The 24088-nt window shown below is 44.2% G+C and overlaps 2 protein-coding genes across 3 annotated transcripts; one reads left to right on the top strand and one right to left on the bottom strand.

The window, feature by feature from the left end:
* Positions 1–951: 951 nt before the first annotated feature.
* LOC103648030 (succinate dehydrogenase assembly factor 2, mitochondrial) lies at positions 952–9213 on the top strand. Its single transcript, XM_008672532.4, is given in 5 exon segments — positions 952–1015; positions 1018–1144; positions 1242–1368; positions 8569–8637; positions 8726–9213. Coding segments are annotated over 5 exon segments (519 nt in total). The 5' UTR covers positions 952–966; the 3' UTR covers positions 8873–9213.
* A 731-nt stretch (positions 9214–9944) lies between these two features.
* Positions 9945–21091, bottom strand: LOC100278851 (uncharacterized). 2 transcript variants are annotated; one of them, NM_001366629.1, is made up of 15 exons: positions 20803–21091; positions 19521–19615; positions 19330–19443; positions 19113–19217; positions 18954–19025; positions 12564–12676; positions 12142–12273; positions 11979–12047; positions 11811–11898; positions 11631–11702; positions 11448–11548; positions 11158–11275; positions 11012–11071; positions 10700–10810; positions 9945–10369 (listed from the first exon to the last, which is right to left on the bottom strand). In NM_001366629.1, the coding sequence occupies exons 1-15, from the start codon at positions 21023–21025 to the stop codon at positions 10265–10267; spliced, it is 1578 nt and encodes a 525-aa protein (NP_001353558.1). In that variant the 5' UTR covers positions 21026–21091; the 3' UTR covers positions 9945–10264. The 2 variants fall into 2 exon arrangements, with proteins under 2 accessions (NP_001353558.1, NP_001145463.2); NM_001151991.2 differs by having other exon boundaries at positions 10089–10369; positions 20803–21061.
* Between the last annotated feature and the right edge of the window lie 2997 nt (positions 21092–24088).

Below are 24088 nucleotides of genomic sequence, written 5' to 3' on the forward strand. Positions count from 1 at the left end.
TGTAGTCTTCACATGGCTGATCAGCATGGTGGTCTTCGTTGTCAACATCTACACTTTCTTGCGTATGACAATTTGTACCACTGCTACAAAATCTATCACACATTCTATTATTCGCAGCCTCATCCTCTTTATTGAGTCCAAGATTACAATATATCTCATTTTCGCATGGTACTTGTACTCTTCCTTCTTCATCCAATACATCAAAACTATAATCGAATCCCAGTCCAGTTGTGTTGTCCCATCAATCCTCTGAACTTCCTATATTACAGACAATGCAGGAGCATCCAAGCATCAGCGGGACTATTTTCACAATTAAAGACATAGTTCTGTAAATTGACCTCACCTCACTGCCACCTATTTCCCCCAATGGCACTAGTGGCGCAGATGAACTTGGTGAAGCAAGATTTGTAAACGGTGATGGCACAGGGTGTAGATCGGGGGAGTTGAGAGGAGCGTTGCAGTCTGGCGAAATGCCAAACGGATCGAAATCCATGGATTCGAAATCAGATAAACCCTAAGCTCACAACCGGGTTCGGTAAGAGGAGAGACGATAACCATAGAAGAGAGTGATGTATGGGTCTGGTATGGCGGACGAGGAGAACTCACCACCGTAAGAAGAGACGCATGAGATGTCCACCCTAAGAGCACTCCAATTCCACGACGGAGGAGAAGCGACGGAGACAAGAAGACTACGCCAGACGGCGTCTGCGCACGGGGATGGTAAACGGTGAAAGGACACTGATACTTGTTTGCGTAGCCCCAAGTGCTGTCTCATATCTATTTTGGAGTTTGTCTCTCGCTGCGTCTCCAAAACAGAGAAACCAACGCCTCCATTTTGTCGAATCGCCTTCTCTCTTCTTTCGTAATGGCAATTGTCTCCCTAGCAGCCACGTCCATGACGTTCTCCCGTTTCGCCCGCCGTCGGTCAGCCTGTGTCCGTGGCTCTCGCCTGCCACCCAAGCAGCCATGGCGGCCGCGCTGCTCCGCCGTGCGCTCCACCTCCGCCGCGTGCTCCCCTCGCTTCCGCACAGCGCCTCTCCCCCGCCTTCTCGGCCACTCCGACCCCGAAGACCTCCCAGCAGAACGCCGCCACCACCACGATCGACCTCTCCTCCGACGAGAGTCGCCGCCGCCTCCTCAACAGGTGCATACCCCGGTCTCCGGGATGGTTCGCGCTTGATATTCCGTTACCCCCTTTGTTGAATCCCGAGTCGCTAAGGGCGCACGTACGGCTTGTACAGGTTGGTGTACCGGAGCAAGCAGCGGGGTTTCCTGGAGCTCGACCTGGTGCTGGGCACCTGGGTCGAACAGCACGTGCACGCCATGGACGAGCCCAACATCCGCGCCCTTCTACAAGTGCTCGACCTCGTAAGCTCTCCTGCCTGTGGTGTGGGTGTGGGTGTGGCCGACCAATCGCTCTTCCTCTGTGGCGTTCCAGGTTATCTGTCTGTGGTAGAAACTGATTCAGGGGTTGAAGAATTAGATAATTTACATAGGAACGACCAAGTAATTAGGGAAGGTTAGCAAGAGGAGCAGGGTAACGTGTGTTAAAAAATCAGATGTGGCTTGAAAGTGGTGTAATTTGTATTGGACCAACATCTAATATTTATACGAAGGATTTAACCCTTTATATCATGAAGTATATAATTAGGAGTTTAGGACTTCTAAGTTGATATAGATATGCATATTGTTATAGAATTGATTTATAACTCAATCTACTAGGAAACCTATCATAAAAGAAAGGAATTTGTCTAGACATGTATCTTAACAGCCTCCCTTAATCACAATTTCCTAAAAAGTTTTCTAGTTGGCACACCTAAAGAGTTTTGGTGAAGTCATTTGCAACCTAATCTCCAGTAGTATAAAATCAATCTCAAGAACATTTTCTCTTACAAAATGATAGCCAACCTCTATATGTTCAGTTCTGGTATGAAACCTAGGATTGGAAGACAAATATTTCGCGCTCGTATTTTCACACCACAGACCACAAACACGTTGCCTTTGGACTTTTAATATTTAACTCCTTCAATAAGGCTTGAACCCGTATGATCTCTGTTGTTGCATTTGCCAAAGCCTTATACTCGGCTTTAGTACTTGATCTTGGCACAATATTATGTTTTCTTGCACTCTAAGAGATAAGATTGGGACCTAAAAATACAACAAAGCCTCCTATAGATCTTCTACCATTGCATCTGAATATGCACTTACTGTCAAAGAGGACTTGAGTAGCTTCAACCCAACTTTTGAACTTGATTTGAGATACGTAGAATCCTCTTGAGTGCAGAACACTGAATAGTAGTAAGAGCAGGTAAAAAATGATATATCTTGTTGTCCGGGAAGACTATCGGAGCTTGTCAACGTGAGGTATTGCAAGGTTCCCACTGCACTGCCGTAACTTGTTGTATCATTCGGCCCTAACAACTGCCATTCATAAACAATAAACCTTTCACTTGTCAATAGTGGGGTGCCGATTGGTTTGCAATCAAGCATCCTAACCCTTGAAGATCAGGCACACATTTTTATTGTTTAAGCATAATGCCTTTGGAAATCCTTTTCACCTTAGTACAAAGGAAATAGTGTAGCTCTTCTACATCCTTCTACGCAAAATCCCTCTATAAGTCATGTAGGAGAGCGTACACAACTGTGTTTGGAACTCACCACAATGATATCATCGACATAAATTAGCATGAACACGCTAAAGTCTCCACTTTTGTAGAAGAACACCAATGTATCAACTTTTGAGCTTTCGAAACCGAGAGAACAGAGTTTCTTACTTAAGCGTGAGTATCAAGCTCTTAGCGCATGGTTGAGACCATAGAGTGCCTTCTCCAGCTTGCATATAATCAGTGATTTTTGAGTCCTTAACCTGGTGGCTGCTTCATACCTCCTCTTCAAGTATGCCATGTAGAAAAACATTTTGCACGTTTAGTTATCGCAATATCCAATCCGTGGAGACAACAATTGACAATACAACTCGGATAGTGGCTGGTTTAATTACCAGACTAAAGGTGTCTTCATAATTTATGCTACCATTATTTAAAACCTTTAGCAACTATTTGAGCTTTGTATCTGTCAAGACTGTCATCTTGCTTTCTTTTAATTTTGTATACCCATTTGTAGTGAATAGCATTAAGTACTTTTTTATGGAGAAACAAGATGCCATTTCTAGTTCTCAATGGGTGTTGATACTCAGTATACATTGCTACCTTCTAGTTATCGTCTAGTAAGGCTTCTTGAATATCATGAGATTCGTAAACAGATTTGAGAAAATCATATCTGACAGTACCATTGGTATACACTTTTTCTTTGTGAATACCACTACGAAGGTGAATTTGGTGCTAATGTTGATGTTGTGAATCGGGCGGTAGTAACCCTTCACGCGGTGGCAAGTCTCCTTTGTTGGCAGACTATCTAGACTCAATGCTACTGTCTAGCGCGGGAGTCTAAGACGGGAGGATGCATGGTGATCTTTGCACTAGACCGAGCGAGGAGAGAGACACTATGGATGGGGGGTGTCAAAGGTGGCAACTGGACTGCCTGCTATCTCTAATAGAATACCAATCACCCTTGTGTTTCACACCAGGAGGTACATGATCTGGTGCCATGTGACCCATTTCTTCCTGCAAAACGACAGGACTGACACCATGTATAGTAGAAGTATTAGGCATATTTCAACCCTAGTTATTGTTTCCAAAAGTCGAGAATGGAAACAATTTAGGGAAGAGAAGAATTTCAAATTGCAAGCGGGCACTATCATTAGAACACAGGGTAGAAAACGGGAAGACCTCTTCTCTTCATTAAAGACCACATCTTATGAGATATAGACACATCCAATAGATGGCTTGTGGCACTTGAAACCTTTATGCATTGGGCTGTAACCAAGGAAAGTACATTGTTGAGATCGGATTGAAGTTTATGGGAGTTATATTAGCGTAATTTTTGTCGGCAAGCACAACCAAAAGTACGCAAAGCTAAATAGTCGGGTTGTTGATGTGGGAGACATTCAGGGTAGTGGAATATTGAAGGAGTCATAGTTCTTAAGGCGGTAAGGCGAGACAAGGCGTTGGGCCACCGCCTGGATGCCTAGGCGACGCCTAGGCGCTTACTAAGGCGAGCAAGGCGACGCCTTACCAATTAAAGAAACGACAGAACAACAGCATAGATGAGGAAGAAAAAGAAAAAGGGAGAAAGAAAAAAAAGAGAAGGAAGGGGTAGAAGAGATGGCCCAGCCCACCAGGTAGCCTATATATCCTCCCTGATGGTTAGGGTTGCCCCCGTCTCACCGCCGCCGCTCCTGTCTGTCACAGCATCACTGCTCGTCCACATCACAGCATCGCTGCTCCTACTCCCCCAAGCTCGGCGCTCCCCCGAGTCTCAGCGTCGCCGCTCCCCCGAGCTCGGCGCCACCGCTCCCCGAGCTCTGCACCGCCGCTCCCCTGAGCTCGGCACTCCCCCGAGTTTTGCGGCGCCGATCCCGCTCCCCAAAGTCTCTGCTAGGCTTCTTCCCCCTCCCCTCTTGCCTCTCTTGCTGACTCTTGGCTAGGCGATGGGGACGCCTAGACTTTTTTGGCCGCTTGGACGCCTAGGCGTCGCCTAGGCGACGCCTTTGAAACCATGGAAGGAGTCGACTGGGAGTATGCTTAATAAAGTAGACAACAACAACAACATAGCCTTTTAGTCCCAAGCAAGTTGGGGTAGGCTAGAGTTGAAACCCAACAAGATGTCACCAAAAAGAGAAAGAGAAAGGGGAGGGAAAAGCTTTTGAGAGCACTAAAAGGAAAAAGGCCTACTCACGGTTCGGGCACGTGGATAGCTTCTTTCCAAGCACTTGTATCCAAACATAACTCCATTGGTATATTCCATTCCTTCAAGTCCCTTTTGATTGCCTCCTATGTCAAGTTTTGTCGACCTCTACCTCTCTTCACATTATTGTCCTGTCTTATGATGCCTCTATGCACCGGTGCCTCTGGGGGTCTCCGGTGGACATGCACAAACCATCTCAACCGGTGTTGAATAATCTTTTCTTCAATTGGCGCTACTCCTAGCTGATCGCGTATGTCATCGTTTCTCACTCGGTCCAATCTTGTGTGCCCATATATCCAACGCAACACACACATCTCTGCGACACTTAGTTGTTGGATATGTTGTCTCTTAGTAGGCCACCACTTAGCCCCATATAACATAGCAGGCCTAATCGCTGTCCTGTAGAACTTGCCTTTCAACTTCTTTGGCACTTTCTTGTCGCATAGGACTCCCGATGCTTGACGTCATTTCATCCACCCCGCTTTGATTCTATGGCTAACATCTTTATCAATATCACCATCTTTCTGTAGCATCGATCCCAAATAACGGAAGGTGTCCTTCTTTGGTACTACCTGGCCTCCCAAACTTACATCTCCATCCTCACTAATTGTAGTACCAAAGTCACATCTCATATACTAGGTTTTGGTCCTGCTAATTCTAAATCCTTTTGACTCTAGGGTCTGACGCCATAACTCTATCTTTCTATTTACTCCTTCTCGGCTTTCATCTACTAGAATTACATCGTCAGCAAAACGCATACATCAAGAGATATCTCCTTGTATATCCCTCGTGACCTTATCTATCACTAAGGCAAATAGATAAGGACTCAAAGCTGAACCTTGATGTAGTCCTATGTTAATCGGAAAAATATTTGTATCACCATCAGTTGTTCGGATGCTAGTCACAACCTTGTCATACATGTCCTTGATGAGCGTAACAGGACATGTATGGCAAGGTTGTGACTAGCGTCGGAACAACTGATGGTAAAAGCTTCGGTCTAGAATTCAAGTGACATGGATGCATTGTTAATTGTTATTAAAAATTTAAAACACTATTTAAACGCCAAAACACTCGTTAGAGGCTGGAACTCTAAAGCGTTACAGGACTAGGCCTAAAACGTCGTTTTGCATCTGTAAAACGCCTCGTTTTGGCGTTTAAATGCCGCAATCTGTAAAATGCCATGTTTCAAGCGTTTTAGTCCTCTTCCTGTCCACCAGAAAGGAAATGTTAGCTTCTTTGGGCCCAGTCCAGTCTGCCCCGTATGCTTGCCCTTTTCTGCTCGTCCGAGGTTCGACGGCACCATGCGCTCATATCTGCCGCCGCTGCTTCTGAAGGTGTTGCTGTTCCAGTTGTCCGCCAGCTCCAGGAGACACAAGGAGATAGGGGAGGCAGGATTGCGGGCACATCCCTGTGCTGGTCTTTGTTCTGCGGCTCCGTGTCTGTCTGTCTGTCTGCCATAACGCTATCACTGTTCTGCTCCGGTGCTCCCCTGCTCTCGTCTGCTCGTCCACCACCGCAAGCAGAGAATGCTGCGCCCCTGCCCCCTGCTACCGTCCAGCCTTCCGCCTGCAGCTACGTGCACAGCTAATCTGTCCACGCCGTGTGCGCCGCACGGTTGGCAGCCGCTCCTCTGCCTCTGCTTGGACTGGTAGGTGTAGCACCGACATGGTTTGCAACTTTGCATGCTCATGTACTGTCTTGTTACTGCACACATATTGAACTTTGAATCAACAGAAACCAAGGCCAGAGCTCTGAGCCTTCATGAAATATGCATGTTTTATAGGTATAACATGATGGAGCTTCACATCACAATTTCTAATATTAATTAGAAAGTTATATGTGGTTTCCTAGTTTCTTGCCAGTCTGAAAATTTCTTTCAATAATTCTGCTTCAGTTGTCATTGGATCAGGGCTAATGACAGGTCCCAATCATCCCAGCTACCTGTACCAGTGTTATTATTTACCAAGACAAAGCATTCTATCAGATTACTTGTAGTTTATCATGTTAGTAGTTAGGCTGGTGCCAGTGCAGCCTTTAGTGCGGGCGACAGAGAGGCTTCCGGGGTGAGAGTGAGCCGGGAGCGAGGCGAGAGTGAGCCAGCGGGCGACCCTGCCACCGCCCAGCGAAAGCGGGTGATATCGCCCCGCTCTCACCCGCGTTGGAGCGTGCTCCCGGCCTCCCGGGTGATAGGCGGGCGAAAGACGGGTGACGCGTTGGCAGCGGCGAGACGTGGGCGAGATTGAGGGGCGATAGCGGGGTGGCGGCTTCTGATTGGTCCATCTGGTCACGTCAGCGCCACATGTGCTAGCTGTTTATAACTGTTTGGAGTCTAAAAAATTTTCAAAAAAATTTGCAAAGTATTATAAATTCCATCTCCAATTCATCTGTAAATATTAAGACTGGGCAATCGGTTTATTCGCTTTGTTCGGTTCGGTTTATTCGGTAATAGCGAAATTTCGGTTTTTAAATTATGACAACCGTTTGGTAGAAAAGTTTTATAAAAACCGAGGAAATCGGTTTTCGGTTTCATCGGTTCGGTTTTCTCAATATTACCATAAACTGCAGTCGCCAGTTAGCATCCGCTGCACTGTCTACTGAAAAAGAACAGCCACTAGTTATGGACAGTAACATCTACTAAAACTAGCGACTGCTCACTAGCAACTGTTGCCAAACAGAGGTCTTGATTCTCCTCGGAAGCTGCTGCCTATGACTATGCAGTCATACATGCATGCATGCTGTAAATTGAACTAGACGATGCCAACTCAAATAGCAAACTGAGTATCATAGCGACTGCTCACCAGTAAAGATGCCAACTCAATAGCAAACAGAATAATTGAATATCATAGTTCAGACTTCAGAATTCTTACTAGACTTGTAGTTCTCAAAGATAGCATCATAGCGCTTGGCTGGCGGGAGGATCGAGGATGGGGCCGGCACGAAGCTGCGGCCGGCGCTTGGCTGGCGGGTGGGGGTGCCGATGTGCTGGCCGACGGCATCCAGCGAATGGGGGCGTGGTCGCGCAGGCCGGCGGTGGGTGGGAGCGCGTCCTGCTCCTGCTGTCTTGCGAGTGCGGGAGAGACCGAGAGGGGCAGCGGTGGCCTTGAGGCTCAGCTCTGGACTAGCTGACTGGGGACTTGAGGTTAGCTGGTAGATGTTCGGTTTTTAACCGGTCTTCGGTTCGGTTTTAGTAGATAACTGACATCAAACCGAGAGCCGAAGTTCCCAGAAATACAAACGACACCGAACACCGAAAAATCGATACTTCAGTTCGGTTTTGGGTCGGTTCGGTTTTTGGTTCGGTTACCGGTGTTTATGTGCCCAGCCCTAGTAAATATTATGCACTTTGTTATTTCAAATATAATAAAAATATATTATGTTGTGTGATTTGGAAGCGTTGAAACAAATCTGCGTGAATTACTTAGTTCTGAAATATAAAAGCTGATGTGGCTGTGGGCTGAGGTTGTAGGTTGCTGTAGGCTGTGAGAGTGAAGTCGAGAGCTGATGGGGCAGGGACGAGAGTCGAGAGCTGATGGGGCAGGGACGAGAGAGGGATGGTCCTTAGGTGCCTTAAATCTTACCAATAGTCACAGATGAACATGAATTCCATTCTGTATGATGATATTTTGCTTCCAAAAGCTACTATAGACTCAGGACATCGGAAGTGCCATAGCTAGTGGTGGTGAACTGTAGTTATTAAGAATTTCGTCTCTCTTTTTTTTTTTGAAATTTGTATGCATTCTAATCTAGGACTGTTTGATTCCCCAGGAAAACCCAGATTTGTGGAAATGGTTGACTAGTCAGGAGCAGCCACCAGAGGATCTGATTTCTAATCCGGTTTGACATTTGGCAACTGTTGTTGTGTGCACCCCGTCTTTCTTCTGGGAAAAGTTGCTTCTTTACTGGATAATTCATGTTCAAACAGGTGTTTTCTGCCATCAAATCAAAGGTCACAGATAACCTGATCAAGCATGCTTCTCCCGAGACCCGATCAACACCTGGCCAACCTTGGGTTAGAGGATGGGATGACATAAAGAAAGGCAAAGATGGACCTAACTATGGAAATCAGTGACATGTTCCTTGAAATGGGGATGACAGCTTTACATCCTAAATAATCCCCCCCCCCCCCCCCCCCCATGTTTTGTGTTCGTGTAGATTAAGGTGAACTGTGACCGGCATGTGAGAAGTTTGTTAAATCGATATTGGAGAATCAGCTTGTAACTACAGATGGCACTCCTGATGTGTCCCTGGCAGTTTGTCTGCAACTGGAAAGATGGTATACATAGCATTGTGTTACTTATGGCAATCCTTGAAGCATTTGGACTGAAACTTAAATATTGAAAATGTGGACGACAAACATCATCAGAAAGAAGTGTATTTCTTGCTGCCCTTATTATTAAATTTTAAATGATAGTTTGTGTAAAGAAGCCTTTGGTGCAAACTCCTGTGTATTGAGTAGCCTTACCCTCCTGTGGGGGGACATTATGTTTATGTTGGCATGATAGCCATGAGTCTAAAATTTTCTCTTGCTAAATTCAGTTTACAAAATGGGAGCCCTGATCAAGAAAGGTCATGAAAGCTGGTCTCCTATGCAACACGAGGGTTCATCCCCTATAGGTTAGATCTTTATTTGTGCTTTGAGTCCTCTCAACCCTACACAAGCATCCGTACTCTATAGGTCACCATCCGTACTCTATAGGTCAGTCTATCTCCCCTATAGGTTAAATCTTTATTTGTGCTTTGAGCCCTCTCAACCCTACACAAGCATGTACTCTATAGGTCAGTCTATCTCCCCTATAGGTTAAATCTTTATTTGTGCTTTGAGTCCTCTCAACCCTACACAAGCATCCGTACTCTATAAGTCAGCATCCGTACTATATAGGTCAGTCTATCTCGTGTACACACGACCAGGGAAACTAGCGAGTGACCTACTAGGATTCGAACTCAGGACCTAAAAGTACTACTCAGACCACCTAACTAACTCGGCTAGAGATCCTTTTCCTAAACTTCACTATGTATAAAGTGTTGTCTACAGTGTAAAACACTGTTTTGCAGGGTCATATGCCACAACCTAAAAACTGAAAATTGTTAATGTCGTTGCATAGTACAGAACTACAGATGTTCTTTCCTTGGTCTAGACTATTATCAGAAGCAAGCTGCCTTATGTTTCCTTAAATGTTCCAATACATGATACTGTATGTATATCATAAGCAGGCTGGTGTGAAGCAGCGAAAGCAATCAGGAAGTAACTAATCTACGCGAAAGCAATCAGGAAGCAACGGTTCTGTACATGTAAATCGTGTGCTCTCTACAGTCCACTTGTTGAACTGCCCGTACACTAAAAAGAGAGAAGGATGAGCAGATGAAAGAATAACAACATCTCCTCTACACCAGCAAACTGCTCAAAAGAATGCATCAGCGCGGCAGGCCTTTGCATCGCATAAGTTTTGACTGAATGATGTAATTATCCCGAAGCTTGTTGGGCTCGCATCACCATTTCTTCAGTAGTTGTTCCTATGATCTCATTTGCGCGCTTCAATGGGACGCATAGGATCCTCCCAATCGAGTCCTGAGTAGACAAACTATCATTATAAGGTCCAAAAACTTGGAACGGACAAGGTTGAGAAACCTTGAACCGGCAGATCACATAAATTAAGGGGAAGAAAATGTTATTATTGCTCAAAGTTTTGACACAGATTTCTTGTGTTCTTTAGAGCTTTTTTGGGAGCAAGAGTAATGGAGGGGATTGAGGGGCTACAATCCCCCACTATTCAAGGGATTCTAGGGCTACAATCCCTCACTATTCAAGGGATTCTAGCCCTCTCAAACCCGTCCATTACTCATGCTCCCCAACAAACTCTTATGGTTTGATAATTTTATGAATTGAGATGTAACTTACCCGAGAAACAATGCCGAGTTTCTCTAGCTTCTTTACAGCATCTACAACATCAAAATTGCACTCCATACCAAACTCTTCCTTGATGAGCTGTTCGCAACGTGAATCAAGATCCTGGAAGAATGATAAATACAACAATATCATGAACTTCGATACTAGTTTTCCATTGAGCCTACTAAGACGATGAAATTTATCTGACCAGCAACCGGAACATAAACATACAGATACAGTATAATTAGACGGTCAAGAGCCTGTAAAACCCCGGTTGCACAAGGTTGCCTGAAAGCAATACGGAGAACTAGGAGACAAGCTAACCTGTACAGTGGCCTTTCCTTGCTCCATCAAAATGTAGTAAGAAATGATAACCTCCTTAACCTGCAACAAAAAAGTGTTCAAGGATACATTAGCGGCACCGACAAAGGCAGTTAAATCTGTCAGGGATATAGTGACAGCTTGCATACTTCCTGCTGGATCACATCATCGCACAAGTGGAGGAGTGTTCCTCTCCCACTATCAAGCTGCTTATCATACATCGACTTTGTAATCAAGTTTTGGTATTGGACCATGTTTGCTTGGAATCTGTTTGGAAAGACAGAAACCCATCATTAGTCTTTTACCAGGAATTTGACCAAATTGTTAGAGGTAATATTCTTGCCTTACGAGTTCAGACATATATTAGTGATACTTATAAAGTGACATATTAGCAAGAGAATTTTTTTAGTTGGGTATTATTATGAATTGAATCACTTACGTGAAGTATATCTTCGCACAGTATCCAACCAGACCAGATAGGATAGCTGTGACAAACCATATGTCAGCCTTGGGCATTTCTAGACTGCCTATCAGAGTGACCTGGAGGGAAACGCCCGTCAGATAGATAGATGAAGATAAAATAGAAGCAGCATGTTTAGTGAAGGAAGCATCGATGACATACCAAACCAATCACAGCAGAAATTAGAAATGTGACCCAATCCATCGGTGTTAAGCTTGGGTTCTTCTTCTCTGGCTACAACACAAATACATACTGGTGACAGATAGTCTAGGAGAGCAAGTAAAACATGACAAAAGGTGCTTAAATTAAGTGCCGGTACACACGCAATACACACACTATTACCAGGACTAACTCCATATCGGCCATCGGAATGTGCTTGAAGTGCTTTACAAATATCCCTCGATCTGGCTTACTTTCTGGGCTAGCCTTCCTATAACGTTAGGATCAGAATAAGCAACTGTATTGGCAAGAAGGCTAAGGAAATGATAACACATATAGAATTAAGGGTACCTATACACCACGATCATCCTTTCAAATGTAGGCTCTTGAATTGTCATTTTTCTCAACAGATTCATTACGCTGACAAAAAAAAATTGGAATGCATCACATATCAGCAAAGAAGTCCAACTCGAATTTACCAAAATTCATGTGAAGGAAAGCCCTGATCTACAACCTCAGCTCCATTTTCTCTAGGCGAACACGCTCGACATAGAGGTCTGGCTCTTCTACATCATCATTTATTCCATCAGTCTTCTTTGTGTCCTTTCTTGGCAGTACTTGTTTCTTTGAGAACAGTCTATCGATCCTGATAGTGAAATATTGCTTTGTCGATGCATTGCCAAAGGAATAGCCATTCACTTTAATAAAAGAGTTTTTTAAGATGGTGCCCTCGATTTTGGTGGTGTGCTCAGTTTTACCCTCAGTGGCGTTTTTTGCTCAGTTTTGCCCTTCTGTTCTATAGCACTGGAAGGGCAAAACTGAGCAAAAAACACCACTAAGGGTAAAACTGAGCACACCACCAAAATCGAGGGCACCACCTTGAGAACAGTCTATCGATCCTGATAGTGAAAGAAGATTGATATCAGCGTGTTATACCTTGTGACTCGAAGCAATGACCTCCATGCTCGGGATATGATGACATCCACTTTCTCCATGAAGAAGTAGTCAGTTGTCCGATCAATCCCAATGCCCCGACGGAAGATAATATACTGTAAAGATGTTGGTGACGTGAAATAACTGCTGAAAACTATAATAAAATACCGAGGAAATAATACTTGTGAAGACAAAATTAGAACAAGCAAACAAATTTCCCCACCTTTTACGTCTGGGACTTGGATCAAGAATCATTGGCATAATAAACGAAAGTAATCGTACGGACATTCTGCTAAGCTCCATGGAGGGGGGAGGACAACGTGCAGGAGGTGCTTTTGGCCGTGATGGAGCTCAAGGTGGTCGTGGGGGCCGTTCAAGCGGCCAGGCAGACCTGGTGGGTCGCGGGGGCTATCGCCGGCCGTCCCACGGGCAAGGTGGGCACAGGGGTCGATCTGTACGTGGCCGTCATGGGAGCTATGGCCTGGGTGCTGGCGTCGCTGGTGGGCACCGAAGCAACTTTGGGTATGCAGGTTCCAATCCTGGAAGTCGAGATCAGTTCAGAGGAGGCTTCCAGGGGAACAGAGGCTCTCGTACTCCGGTTAACCTGTCAGCGGCGGCTGTGCCGGACCCATCTGCATCTTCTACTGGTATGATTGCACAAGCTGTTGCATTGCTAAGCCATGCGATCGGGCAGAAGTCAGCTCCGGTGACTAACTGTGCTGCTCTTCAGCTGGGTGCTGGTCCTTCAAATTTTGCATCGGACAAGGGCAAAGGTGTGGCTGTAGATATGGATGATTATCCAGTGGTCAAAGAAACTTCTAGTAAACAGCCGTACTGCTATCGTTGTTGGACATGCCATGAAAGGTTGTACTGCTAAGTTGTTTTGTGACATCTGTCGTGCTGATGCCCACAACACTGAAAGGTGTCCGAAGTTCGGGGGGGGGGACAAACCTAGTGCCTTAACATGCGGTTACGACGTGGATGGTTTAGGTTTCTACTACATCCCCTTTGTGCCGCAACAGAGAAACAAGACCGTGTCTTTGTTGGCATCAGTGAAGATCACTAGCGGTGTGCTGTCGGAGTCGCAAGTTGTGGCTGAATTAGAGAGATTGGTCTCAGGCAATTGGAATTGGGTTGTGGAGAAATCTGGTCCGAACAGTTTCAGGACAGTGTTTCCATCGCGAGAGGACTTGGACCATATGTTGGAGTGGGGGGTGGTCCAAACGAAATACAATGCGGCCATGAAGATTGAAGAACCAGTCGCTGCTAAGATGCCTAAGGCTGTACTTAAAAAAATATGGCTCCAATTTACGGGTTTACCTTCTGAAATGAAACAGTATTTGTTGATATGGGCCGTTGGCTCAATCTTGGGGGTGACAAAGGCTGTCGATATGAAGTTTACGAACAAGTTTGATGTTTGCCGTCTTCAAGTACTTGTTCTTGATCCGAACCTCATTCCTCAGTTTGTGGATATTGTCATCGGTGACCATTTATATGAGCTGCAATTTCAGGTAGAGGAAAATGTGGACTCTGATAACCCGGTTCTGATGGACATGGATGATGAGGGTTTTGGAGATGATGAACCGTATGGTGCAGATGGAAATGGGCCTGTCTCGCAGGATAAGGAAGGGGGTACTAGAAAGAAAAATGATTTGGCGAGTAGCTCGACTAGTAAAATTGGTGGTGACAGTCAGAATGGCAGGCGGGTGCTCGAGGCTGTCTTGCAAGAACATATGTTCCTGCAGACACTGTCACTCGATCACATAGAGACCAGATCAGTTGTGGTGTGGTGCTGAGGTCGCCCATTTCTAGGGGCTCGACAAGTAACTCTTTGGGAACAGTGAGCAGGGAGATGGCTGTGGTCTTGACACCTAAAGCTTCGATGTTGGCTGCTGTCCCGGAGAGTCTTCTTGGCAATGCGGTATCGAAAAGAAGCAAAAGAGCGAATTTAAGCACTGGGGATTCTATTGAGCGAGCTACCAAGCTGAAGGCTGCTAGGAACTTGGATAAATCTTTTACTGAAGGTACGCAACATGTTGCACCCTCTTGTTTCTTGCCTAGTGAGAAAATCCTTTCCAACCTTAGACATATCGGTTTCAAATTTTCTGATTGCTCTAGTGACTTACAGAAGTTTGTGGATTTTCTTTCTAATTCTGTAAATTCTTGTGCTTTAGTACCGAGTAACACAAATGTGATAGATAGGGCTATTGCTAAAGAGGAAAAGGAGTTTTATGAGGAGAAGGAATTAGAAAAACTTATGTTAAGCAGCCTGTGTAGTGACATCCTAGAAGAAGTTATGGATACAACTAGTGAGCAGTTTATTCGGGCTCGTACTGCAGTATCTCATAAAAAGAAAAGAAAAGGTAGGAAAAAATCTCGCTCTATTTCAAAATGAAGGGTGTTTTTTGGAATAGCAATGGGTTTAGAGACCCCAAAAAATTTAGGTTCATTTCAGATTTGTCTAAAGAACTGAACCTCTCTTTTATTGCGATTTCGGAGACAGTACGTAGATCGTTCACCGAACCTTCCCTTCGTAATTTATGTGGAGGTAAAAATTTTTTGTGGCACTATAAACAACCTGAGGGCCGCTCTGGTGGTTTGTTATTGGGTGTTGATTTGGACATTTATGATATTGGGGCTATAGAAGAAGGAGATTTTTTTTGTTAAATTCACTTTGTGCAATAAAAATGATTGCTTCAAGTGGGCTTTGACATTGGTTTATGGCCCGGCTCAATTAGAAAAGAGATGTTCTTATCTGAACTGGTTCGCATGGGCAACCATGAAACGCTGCCTCTTGTGATTGGTGGTGATTTTAATATCTTAAGATTCTCTAGCGAAAAAAATAAAGACAATTTTGATCATCGGTGGCCATTTCTTTTTAATGCCGTTATTGATGGTCTATGTCTTAAGGAACTAGAGATGACTGGTCGCTAATTCACTTGGGCAAATAACCTCGAAAGACCTACGTATGAAAAGTTGGATAGAATCTTGGTAACCACAGAGTGGGATCAAAAATATCCTTTGTCTTCTATGAGGGACCTAAGCCGTGACATTTCTGACCATACTCCTCTATTACTGAATTCTGGGGAACCAAACTCTAGTTCCTCCCAACATTCTTTTAAGTTCGAGCTTGGTTGGCTTCTGAGGGACGGGTTCTACGATATGGTTAGAGAAGTTTGGTCATACGAGTCTAGGGGTCAGTCACCTATGGAGAATTGGCAAGCTAAAATTAGGAAGCTTAGACAACACTTAAGAGGGTGGGCAAAAAATGTAAGTGGGGCGTACAAAAAAGAAAAGAAAGGAATTTTGAACAGTTTGGATGTGTTGGATAAAAAAGCAGAAGTATCTGTTTTGTCAGCGCAAGAGCTTGACTTAAAACAATACTTGCAAAGTAGACTTGCAGAATTACTAAGAGAAGAGGAGGTAAAATGGTATCAAAGAGCCAAGACTAAGGGTTTGTTACAAGGTGATGCTAATACAAAATATTTTCACTTAGTGGCAAGTGGTAAACATAGAAAGTCGAGAATTATCATCTTAAGAATGGGGACCAGGTTCTAGAAGGTGATGCACTTTTGAAAGAGCATATCACTTCCTACTATAAAGGTCTTTTTGGTCCACCGGAAGCATCTGGGGCGTCTTTTGACTCGTCTATAATGAATGATATCCCGCAAGTATCTCCGGATGAGAATTCATATCTAACGACAGTGTTTACTGAAAACGACATTAGAGAAGCAATTTTCCAGATGGAACACAATAAGGCCCTGGGGCCAGATGGCTTTCCGGCGGAATTTTATCAGGTGTTCTGGAATGTTATAAAAAATGATTTGTTGGCTTTGTTTGATGCTTTCCATAAGGGGGAGTTACCTCTTTAGTCTTAATTTTAGCCACATTATTCTCGTGCCTCAAAGTAAAGATGCTATGTCTATTCAACATTATAGACCTATTTGTTTACTAAATGTTAGTTTTAAGATCTTTACCAAAGTACTTACAAATCGAGTATTGGGGGTAGCAAGTAAGGTAATAGGCCCTTCCCAGACAGCTTTTATACCAGGCAGGAATATCATGAAAGGGGTAGTGGTTCTACATGAGACTATTCACGAGCTGCGTAGAAAAAAGGATTGTGGGGTGATTTTGAAGCTTGACTTTGAGAAAGCTTATGATAAGATCAAATGGCCTTTTGTACAACAAACATTATGTATGAAAGGTTTTTCCGAAAAGTGGTGTTCCTGGATTAATTCAGTCACAACAGGTGGTCATGTTGGCATTAAAGTGAATGACCATATTGGTGCAAATTTCCAGACTTATAAAGGTTTACGCCAGGGGGACCCTCTTTCTCCTATTTTATTCAATATAGTTGTAGACATGCTTGCTATTTTGGTAAATAGAGCAAAAGAGGGGGTCAATTCGAAGGACTCATCCCGCATTTATTGGATGGGGGTTTATCCATTCTGCAATATGCGGATGACACCGTCCTTTTTTTGCAACATGACTTAGCAAAAGCGGCAAATTTAAAGCTCTTATTGATAACCTTCGAACAAGTTTCAGGGTTAAAGATAAATTATCATAAAAGTGAGCTTTTTGGTTTTGGTCTGACTGAGGAGGAAGAAACACTCTATCTCTCTCTATTTAGATGCCAAAAAGGCGGCTTTCCTTTCAGATACTTGGGGATCCCAATGCATTATAGAAAGTTAAGTAATAGTGATTGGAAAACCTTAGAGATAAAGTTTGAAAAGAAATTGAGCAGCTGGAAGGGAAAACTTATGTCGGTAGGTGGCCGGTTAGTCTTGATTAATTCTGTTCTTACAGGCTTAGTTATGTTTATGTTGTCTTTTTTTGAAGTGCCTAAGGGTGTACTGGAAAAAATAGACTACTATCGATCTAGGTTCTTCTGGCAAGGAGATCATCATAAAAAAAGTATAGACTTGCACGTTGGGATATTCTTTGTCAGCCTAAAGACCAAGGGGGTCTAGGTATTCAGAACATAGAGGTTCAAAATAAGTGTTTGCTTGGTAAATGGTTATTTAAATTGATTAATGAGGACGGTCTATGGCAGAATTTACTTAGGAACAAATACCTCAAATCTTGTACCTTGTCAAAGGTAGGTAGAAAACCTGGTGACTCTCATTTTTGGTCTGGGCTACTGAAAGTTAAAGACCAATTCTTTGGTTTTGGTTCCTTTATTCTTAAAGATGGGAAGCAGATTAGATTTTGGGAGGACACGTGGACGGGTAAACAACCTCTAATGATGAAATTTCCGTCCTTATATAATATAGCTCGTAAAAAAGTGATACGGTGGCGAATGTTTTTAATAGGATTCCTCTAAACATCTCTTTCCGCAGAGCGCTAGTGGGTGGTAATCTTTTATGTTGGAATAGATTGGTCTTGAGTATTGCTCATACTCATCTATCCACTGGGAGAGATGAGTTCAAATAGAATTTGTCAACCTCGGCTTTTTACAGTCTGTTCGATGTACAATGCTCTTATTAATTTTTTTTCTCGAATATGCAGGAGAGTTGCATATCATTATATTTAAGAAGAAGAAAAAAGTTGGGCCGAAGCCCTTACAAAAAAACCATAACACTGAGGTTTAAACTCCTAAAAAAACAGAAAAAAACAAAACAACAAAACCTCTGAAAATTTCAAACCGCTATGGAAGATGAAAATACCTCTGAAAATTAAGATCTTTATGTGGTATCTTATTAGAGGTGTAGCTCTCACGAAAGACAATCTAGCTAAGCGTAGATGGCAGGGAAGTAAAAATGTGCGTTCTGTGATTAGAATGAATCTATAAAACACTTGTTTTTTAAATGTCATTACGCTAGATTCTTTTGGAGGCTTTTATATTGTTGTTTTGGTTTAAGTACCCCGAGATCATTTAAACATATTTTTGGATTTTGGTTGCATAGGGTGCACCTCAAAGTTAAAAATTTGATTATTACAGGTGTTGCAGCTTTATGTTGGGCTATCTGGATAAGTCGGAATGACTTAGTGTTTAACAAAACCCCGATGGTTACTTATTTGCAGGTTCTGTTTCGGGCGACCCATTGTCTTAGGTTTTGGGGATATTTGCAGAGGGTTGAAGACCAGGAGATAATCAAGGAGACGTGTCGACGGATCGAAGTCGCATTTATGCAATTTTTTTCTTATTTTGGTTGAAGTTTTACGAACAGGATTACATATTGAGGTTATAGTATGTCTGGTGGGTGTCGTGTTTATTTTAATGTTTGTGGTGTAAGATTGCACTCTATGTTGGGAGTGCTGATCTTTTGATGTCAGTTTGTTTGTAAGGCTGTACCCTCCTTTGATGGAGGACAAAGCCGGAACCTGGTTTCCATTATCTAAAAAAAAGTAGGAAAGATGACTAGAAGAATGAACTACAGAGAATGCACATACCTTGTTAGCAAATGCTGGTAGATTGTCATGTGGGTGCTCCCTAAAGTACTTTGTCAACAACTTGCTATCTACCTACAGTTTGTTCAAATAGCTAGTTGAAAGTGAAGAATATTGCTGCGTTAGCATAAACATTGAAAAGCTTAAAGTGACTTCGTATACCTTGGATTCATCAACCTTGATTGGGAGGTTTAGAAGATACTGACCAGACTGCGCCACCTCGTACTCTTCGTCAGATAACAACTTGAAGTTGCTCTTTTCCATGATCTACTTAAGACCATGAGTATTATTTCGAAACAGATGTAATACAGCTTACTATTGTATAAAACCTCAGATACCATACTGAATAGGGTGATAAAAGAACAGATAGTGGGCCAACCTGAAAAAGGTAGGTTAAGAAATTGAGTTCTAAGGTTTTAAGTTCATTGGATGTCATGCTCTGCTGCTCCAAACTCTTCTCCCCATTAACAGGATCGAATAAAGCATAGAGTTGCTGCACCATAGCACAAAAAACCAAGAAACTTGACTAACTTGGACTATAAAACAATGAAGAGAAGAATAGGCACAAACCATGAGATCATCAAACTGCAGAAGGTACCAAGCGCGGATTGTGTACTCCACCCTCTTACATAGCTTCATGAACTCAGTCCGGTCGTTCTCACGCTCTGAAGAATAAATCAGGGGCTTATGTGCGTTATGTCAAGATAAATTAAATCACGCCGTTTCAATTTCAAAATTTACAGATAGTATCAGGGTCAACATGGAGAATTAGAACAACAAGTCTGTTTATTTATCCAATAAATAAAATTCACATTATTCATTTTAAAATAAATATTCAAAGGATGAGCAGACAACTTAAACTACATCCATAGCAAACAACTGAAAACATCATACTCGCAGTATCTACAGCCCATGCGTAAACTGGCAGCTTTTCGGTCACAAGCAGTTACTAACAGGGTTTACAATTTCGGACAGAGAAATTTCCAAAATTTCCTTGATTTCGGTGGGGTCCGAAAATATATGTTTCCGAAATTGGTATTTTTTAATATAAATTATATCATTTTTGTTTTAAAAAAATAAATCTATTTGATTTTTGAACTAGAATTCCCGAAATTTCGAAAATTTCCTGTTTTTCGCTGGGGACCGAAATTTTTTCCTTTCCGAAACTGTTAACCCTGGTTACTAACCCACAAAAACAAATTAACCCTAAGATATATTGATCAACAAATACACTGCACTGATCATTTTTAATACGGGTAAATCAAACACAATTCATGTTAACTACATTCACTGGAACTCCAAAACGAAGATGAAGGATAAGTTTTCCCATCCTCAAGAAATTATCACAAGCGTGTGACAAATGAGACTGGGCAGAATAAGCGAATGACGTTTTCTTAGCTTGGTAGTTGAGTGGAATTCAGAGAACTAACGAATCTCTGTCCCCAAAATCGCACAGTTCTCTTCAATGTGCAGGAATTCGTTCCAGTTAAGGCCTTGCCACTGTAATGGCAAATATCAGATCTTCAATGTGGGTCTATGTGACTCTAAAATGTGGATATGATGGCTATTTTACGAACGCGTTTCATTGCAATGGCAAATATCAGATCTTCTCGAAAAGAACCGTGGGAAAAAAATTAAAAACTAAATCAATCCAATGATCCCACAGAGGGAGTCGAGCCAGTGAAACTGGGGGGTGTCAATCACTGCGAAAACCACATTCCATCCAAGTGCGATCACCACATCCGGCTCTTGCCATGAAAGGCGGCGGCGATTTAACCAATCCAACGAAACCAAGAAGCAGCATGCAGGCAGGCCGGCGCGCGGCAATGGATGGGCGATCATATAGAGATACCGATGAGGTAAGCTAGCTTCATGACGAGCTTGGGCTTGATGATGGGGATGACGGACTCGCGCTCGAGCCGTATCACCTCCTTGACCACCCCGTCGTTCTTGGCTTTCCCCGTGGCCTCCATCGCCTCCGCCGCCGCCGTCGCGGGCGTCCCTCCCTCCATCAGCGGCCCAGGCGATCGGTCCAGTGTATAGAGGAGGGGCCGGGCGGGATCGGATGCGGTCATGCGATTCGAGCCGTGGAACCGGGGCGAAGAATGGCGTCGGTTCGCGGGAAGACGGAAAGCGGAGATGCCGGGGCACTGGAGGGAGGACGGGGATGGTCGGAGGGAGGGAGGGGTCATGCTTCGGCTTCGCGCCTTTTCGCGGTGGCGGCACGAGGGGCCGGTTCATTGGTTCCAGATTTGGCAGGCTGATAATGACCGTTGATTAACCATCATGACTCATGAGACGTACGCCCTCTGTCCAAAAGAAACAAAATGTCACTATAAAAAATGTTATGCTCACTTGTTAAAAAGTTAAACAATTTTTAAATTTAACTGAATAAAATTATTAATGAGTACACTACTGTAGAAAGAACTCCACTCGGACTTTCTCACAAACTTATTAAGGCCCCGTCGACAGGCCAGGACCTAGTAACCAAGCCAGCCCAGGATCGAGTGAATTATGGGTTGTCACTCATTTTTGGTCACCAGCTCGTTCCCGATCAGGAACCAGTCCGGAAGGTAGGTCACCTGGACTCGTTCCAGGCCGAGGATTGAGGAATGAGAATCAAAATCAGGCGGGTTTGTTTCGGTCCAGGTCAAAACAAACAACTCTAGGAGTCTGGACCAGATTCTAAATTGGACTGATTTGTTCCTCCCGGAATGAGGCAGTGAATGAGCTTATCCGGCCAAAACGAACGAGGCCTAGAGCAGTTTTATTCTAGTCCATTATTTAATTGCTTCTTTCTTTTGTGCCATGGACATATATGAGGAATTTTTAGGAAGGTGTTACCATTTTTTTCAAAGACATTTTATTAAAATTTTTACTTATCTAATTATGAAAAAGTATTAAAGAATTTACTTATCCAATTATGAAAAAGGGTTAGCATGTTGATTCTCTCATGCTGTATAGTGACAAAAGTTTATTGTATTTTTTAGTTTTTTTTGAATTAGTTGGTTTATATTTAGCTGCATATGGATATAGGTATGATCATTTTTTCTAAGATGTTTGAAGGCTTCAATCATCTAATTATGGAAAAAATTTAGCAACTTGATACTCGCCTTGTATGGTATAAGGAAAATGGACCCCTGCCCATTTGACTAAATGATTTTGGTGCTTTATGATCAACATAGCACTAGTGTTTATGTTTGTAGTTCACAGGATGCAAAGTGTTTTTGACAAAGACATTAAGGGAGCAACACCTCAAAAGAAGATATTGAAAGACTCTTTGAAGACATACAAACATCAAGCAAGTCAAAGACACAAGACAAGAGAAGCCTAGAAAGAAAAGAAAAGAAAGGCAAGCTTCGGGCAAATGGTCCGGCGCCCACCGGGGGCCAGCTGGACCGAGTACACAGAGAGGATGTTTTTTAACACCCCTACGCGAACGGTCTGGTGTGCCACACGGATGGTCTGATAAACCAACGGCTAGCACGTGAAGGTCCGGTGCGCTAGTACGGATGGTTCGGTGTGCTAGTATGGACGGTTTGGTGCACCAACTGTAGAAGCTCCAACGGCTAGTCAGCATGGATGGTCCGAAGCACTGCAGAGAGCTAGAATTTGTTCTCCAACGACAAGTTTTGGATGAGGCTCTATATATACCCCGAATCAGCCATTTGGAGGTGTGGAGAGCCAAAGATCATTACTATAGTGTAGAAACACATTTCCATAACTCCATACACCCAAATGCTTAATAGAATCATTCGATGATTAGCGTATGTGTTTAGGTTAGTTAGATTGTTGCATAGTGCTTGCTCTAGATTTGTTCTTAGTTGATTAGAGTGAGGTTAAATAGCCACATACACCTCGACTCTTGCGTGAGTTGTTGTAATTGTACCGAATGGGACAAAAGTCTTACGAGACCATACTGTTGGGGCGAAGGTGAAGACACTACCCCTCGCTCGATGCCTTCGCCAGTCGCGCTACTTCAACGGAGGCAAAACGACTGGCAGCTCCCACCCTTCGTCGAACACGTTGCAAGACGAAGGCCCACGACGAGGTCGCCCCGCCCCGCGTCCTCGTCGAACACGAAGGCCCACGTGGAATTCGGCCCATTGTAACAGGCCCCGCGCGGCCGGTTGTATTACGGGCCCGATTTGTAAATGCTTTTATGTAATGAGGGTCTGTAACCCCGCTTTATGGGAATATTCCGGGAATGACCTAGGCGCTTGAGGGCACATGCGTCCTTAAACCGAGACGTTGGGTGCTCAGGCGCCTATAAATACCCCCGTACAGTGCCCTTGAGGGGCTAGATTAACAGAGCAATTGCTGCCTCCAGAAAAACCGTGTTCCCATCTCACTCAACCCCCCTGTTGGAAACAACCTGACCGAGAACGCGAGTTCCAACATTGGCGCCCACCGTTCGTGCTACGAAAAAATCACCCGCGATGGCACCCAAAAGAGCTAACTCGAAGGCAGCCCCATCCGTCGACGAAGCAGCGAAGGCAGCCCTGCTAGCTGAGAAAAAGGGCAAGGCCCTCGCTGACAACACCCACCAAGGAGCTGGTGAAGATGAAGCACACAGCAAGAGACAGCGCAATGACCAACACACTCCAGAAGGCACCCTTCACACCTGCAGCTCCGAAGGGCAGCCACAAGTGCCACCCCCAGGCTTCACACCACCAGCGGGCAAGGACGCAGCAGAGGACGGCGAGGTCCTTGGCGTCTCCGCAGAAGAGCAGCTACAGCTACGGTCCCTGTGCCTCAGAAACCGCAATCTTCAGAAGCAGAAGGAAATCCTCGAGGCCAAACGCCAACGCGTCACTGTGCAGGCCAAGCTGCGCCAAATGATACGAGATGAAGAGCATAGGGTCCAGGAGCTTGAGCAAGAGATTGCGCTCTTGCAGCGCGAAGGCCAGCACGATCTGCAGCAGCACGGCCCGCCCCTCCAGCAGCGCGCGCCGGTCGAAGACCTATTCGTCCCTCACCGCAGGCCCTTCATCCCGCACGCCGCAGCTTTCCAAGGCATCAATTACCTTGACGAGCGAAGACCCCTGGCGCCGTAGCTGCAAGTATCACCATGGCCCGCCAATTTCAAGGCAGGGACCTACCCCAAGTACAACCGTAGCACTGACCCGGCACAGTAT

Source organism: Zea mays, chromosome 2 (assembly GCF_902167145.1).
Source record: "Zea mays cultivar B73 chromosome 2, Zm-B73-REFERENCE-NAM-5.0, whole genome shotgun sequence".
Classification (NCBI taxonomy): domain Eukaryota; kingdom Viridiplantae; phylum Streptophyta; class Magnoliopsida; order Poales; family Poaceae; genus Zea; species Zea mays.

Excerpts from the sequence above, each read along its gene's own strand:
- LOC100278851 (NM_001366629.1), bottom strand. The coding sequence starts at position 21,025 with ATGACCGCATCCGATCCCGCCCGGCCCCTCCTCTATACACTGGACCGA. Across the intron at positions 19,026-19,112 it reads TCAAGGTTGATGAATCCAAG|GTAGATAGCAAGTTGTTGAC; the intron begins GTATACGAAGTC and ends AACAAACTGTAG. Across the intron at positions 12,048-12,141 it reads CTAGAGAAAATGGAGCTGAG|CGTAATGAATCTGTTGAGAA; the intron begins GTTGTAGATCAG and ends TTTTTTTGTCAG.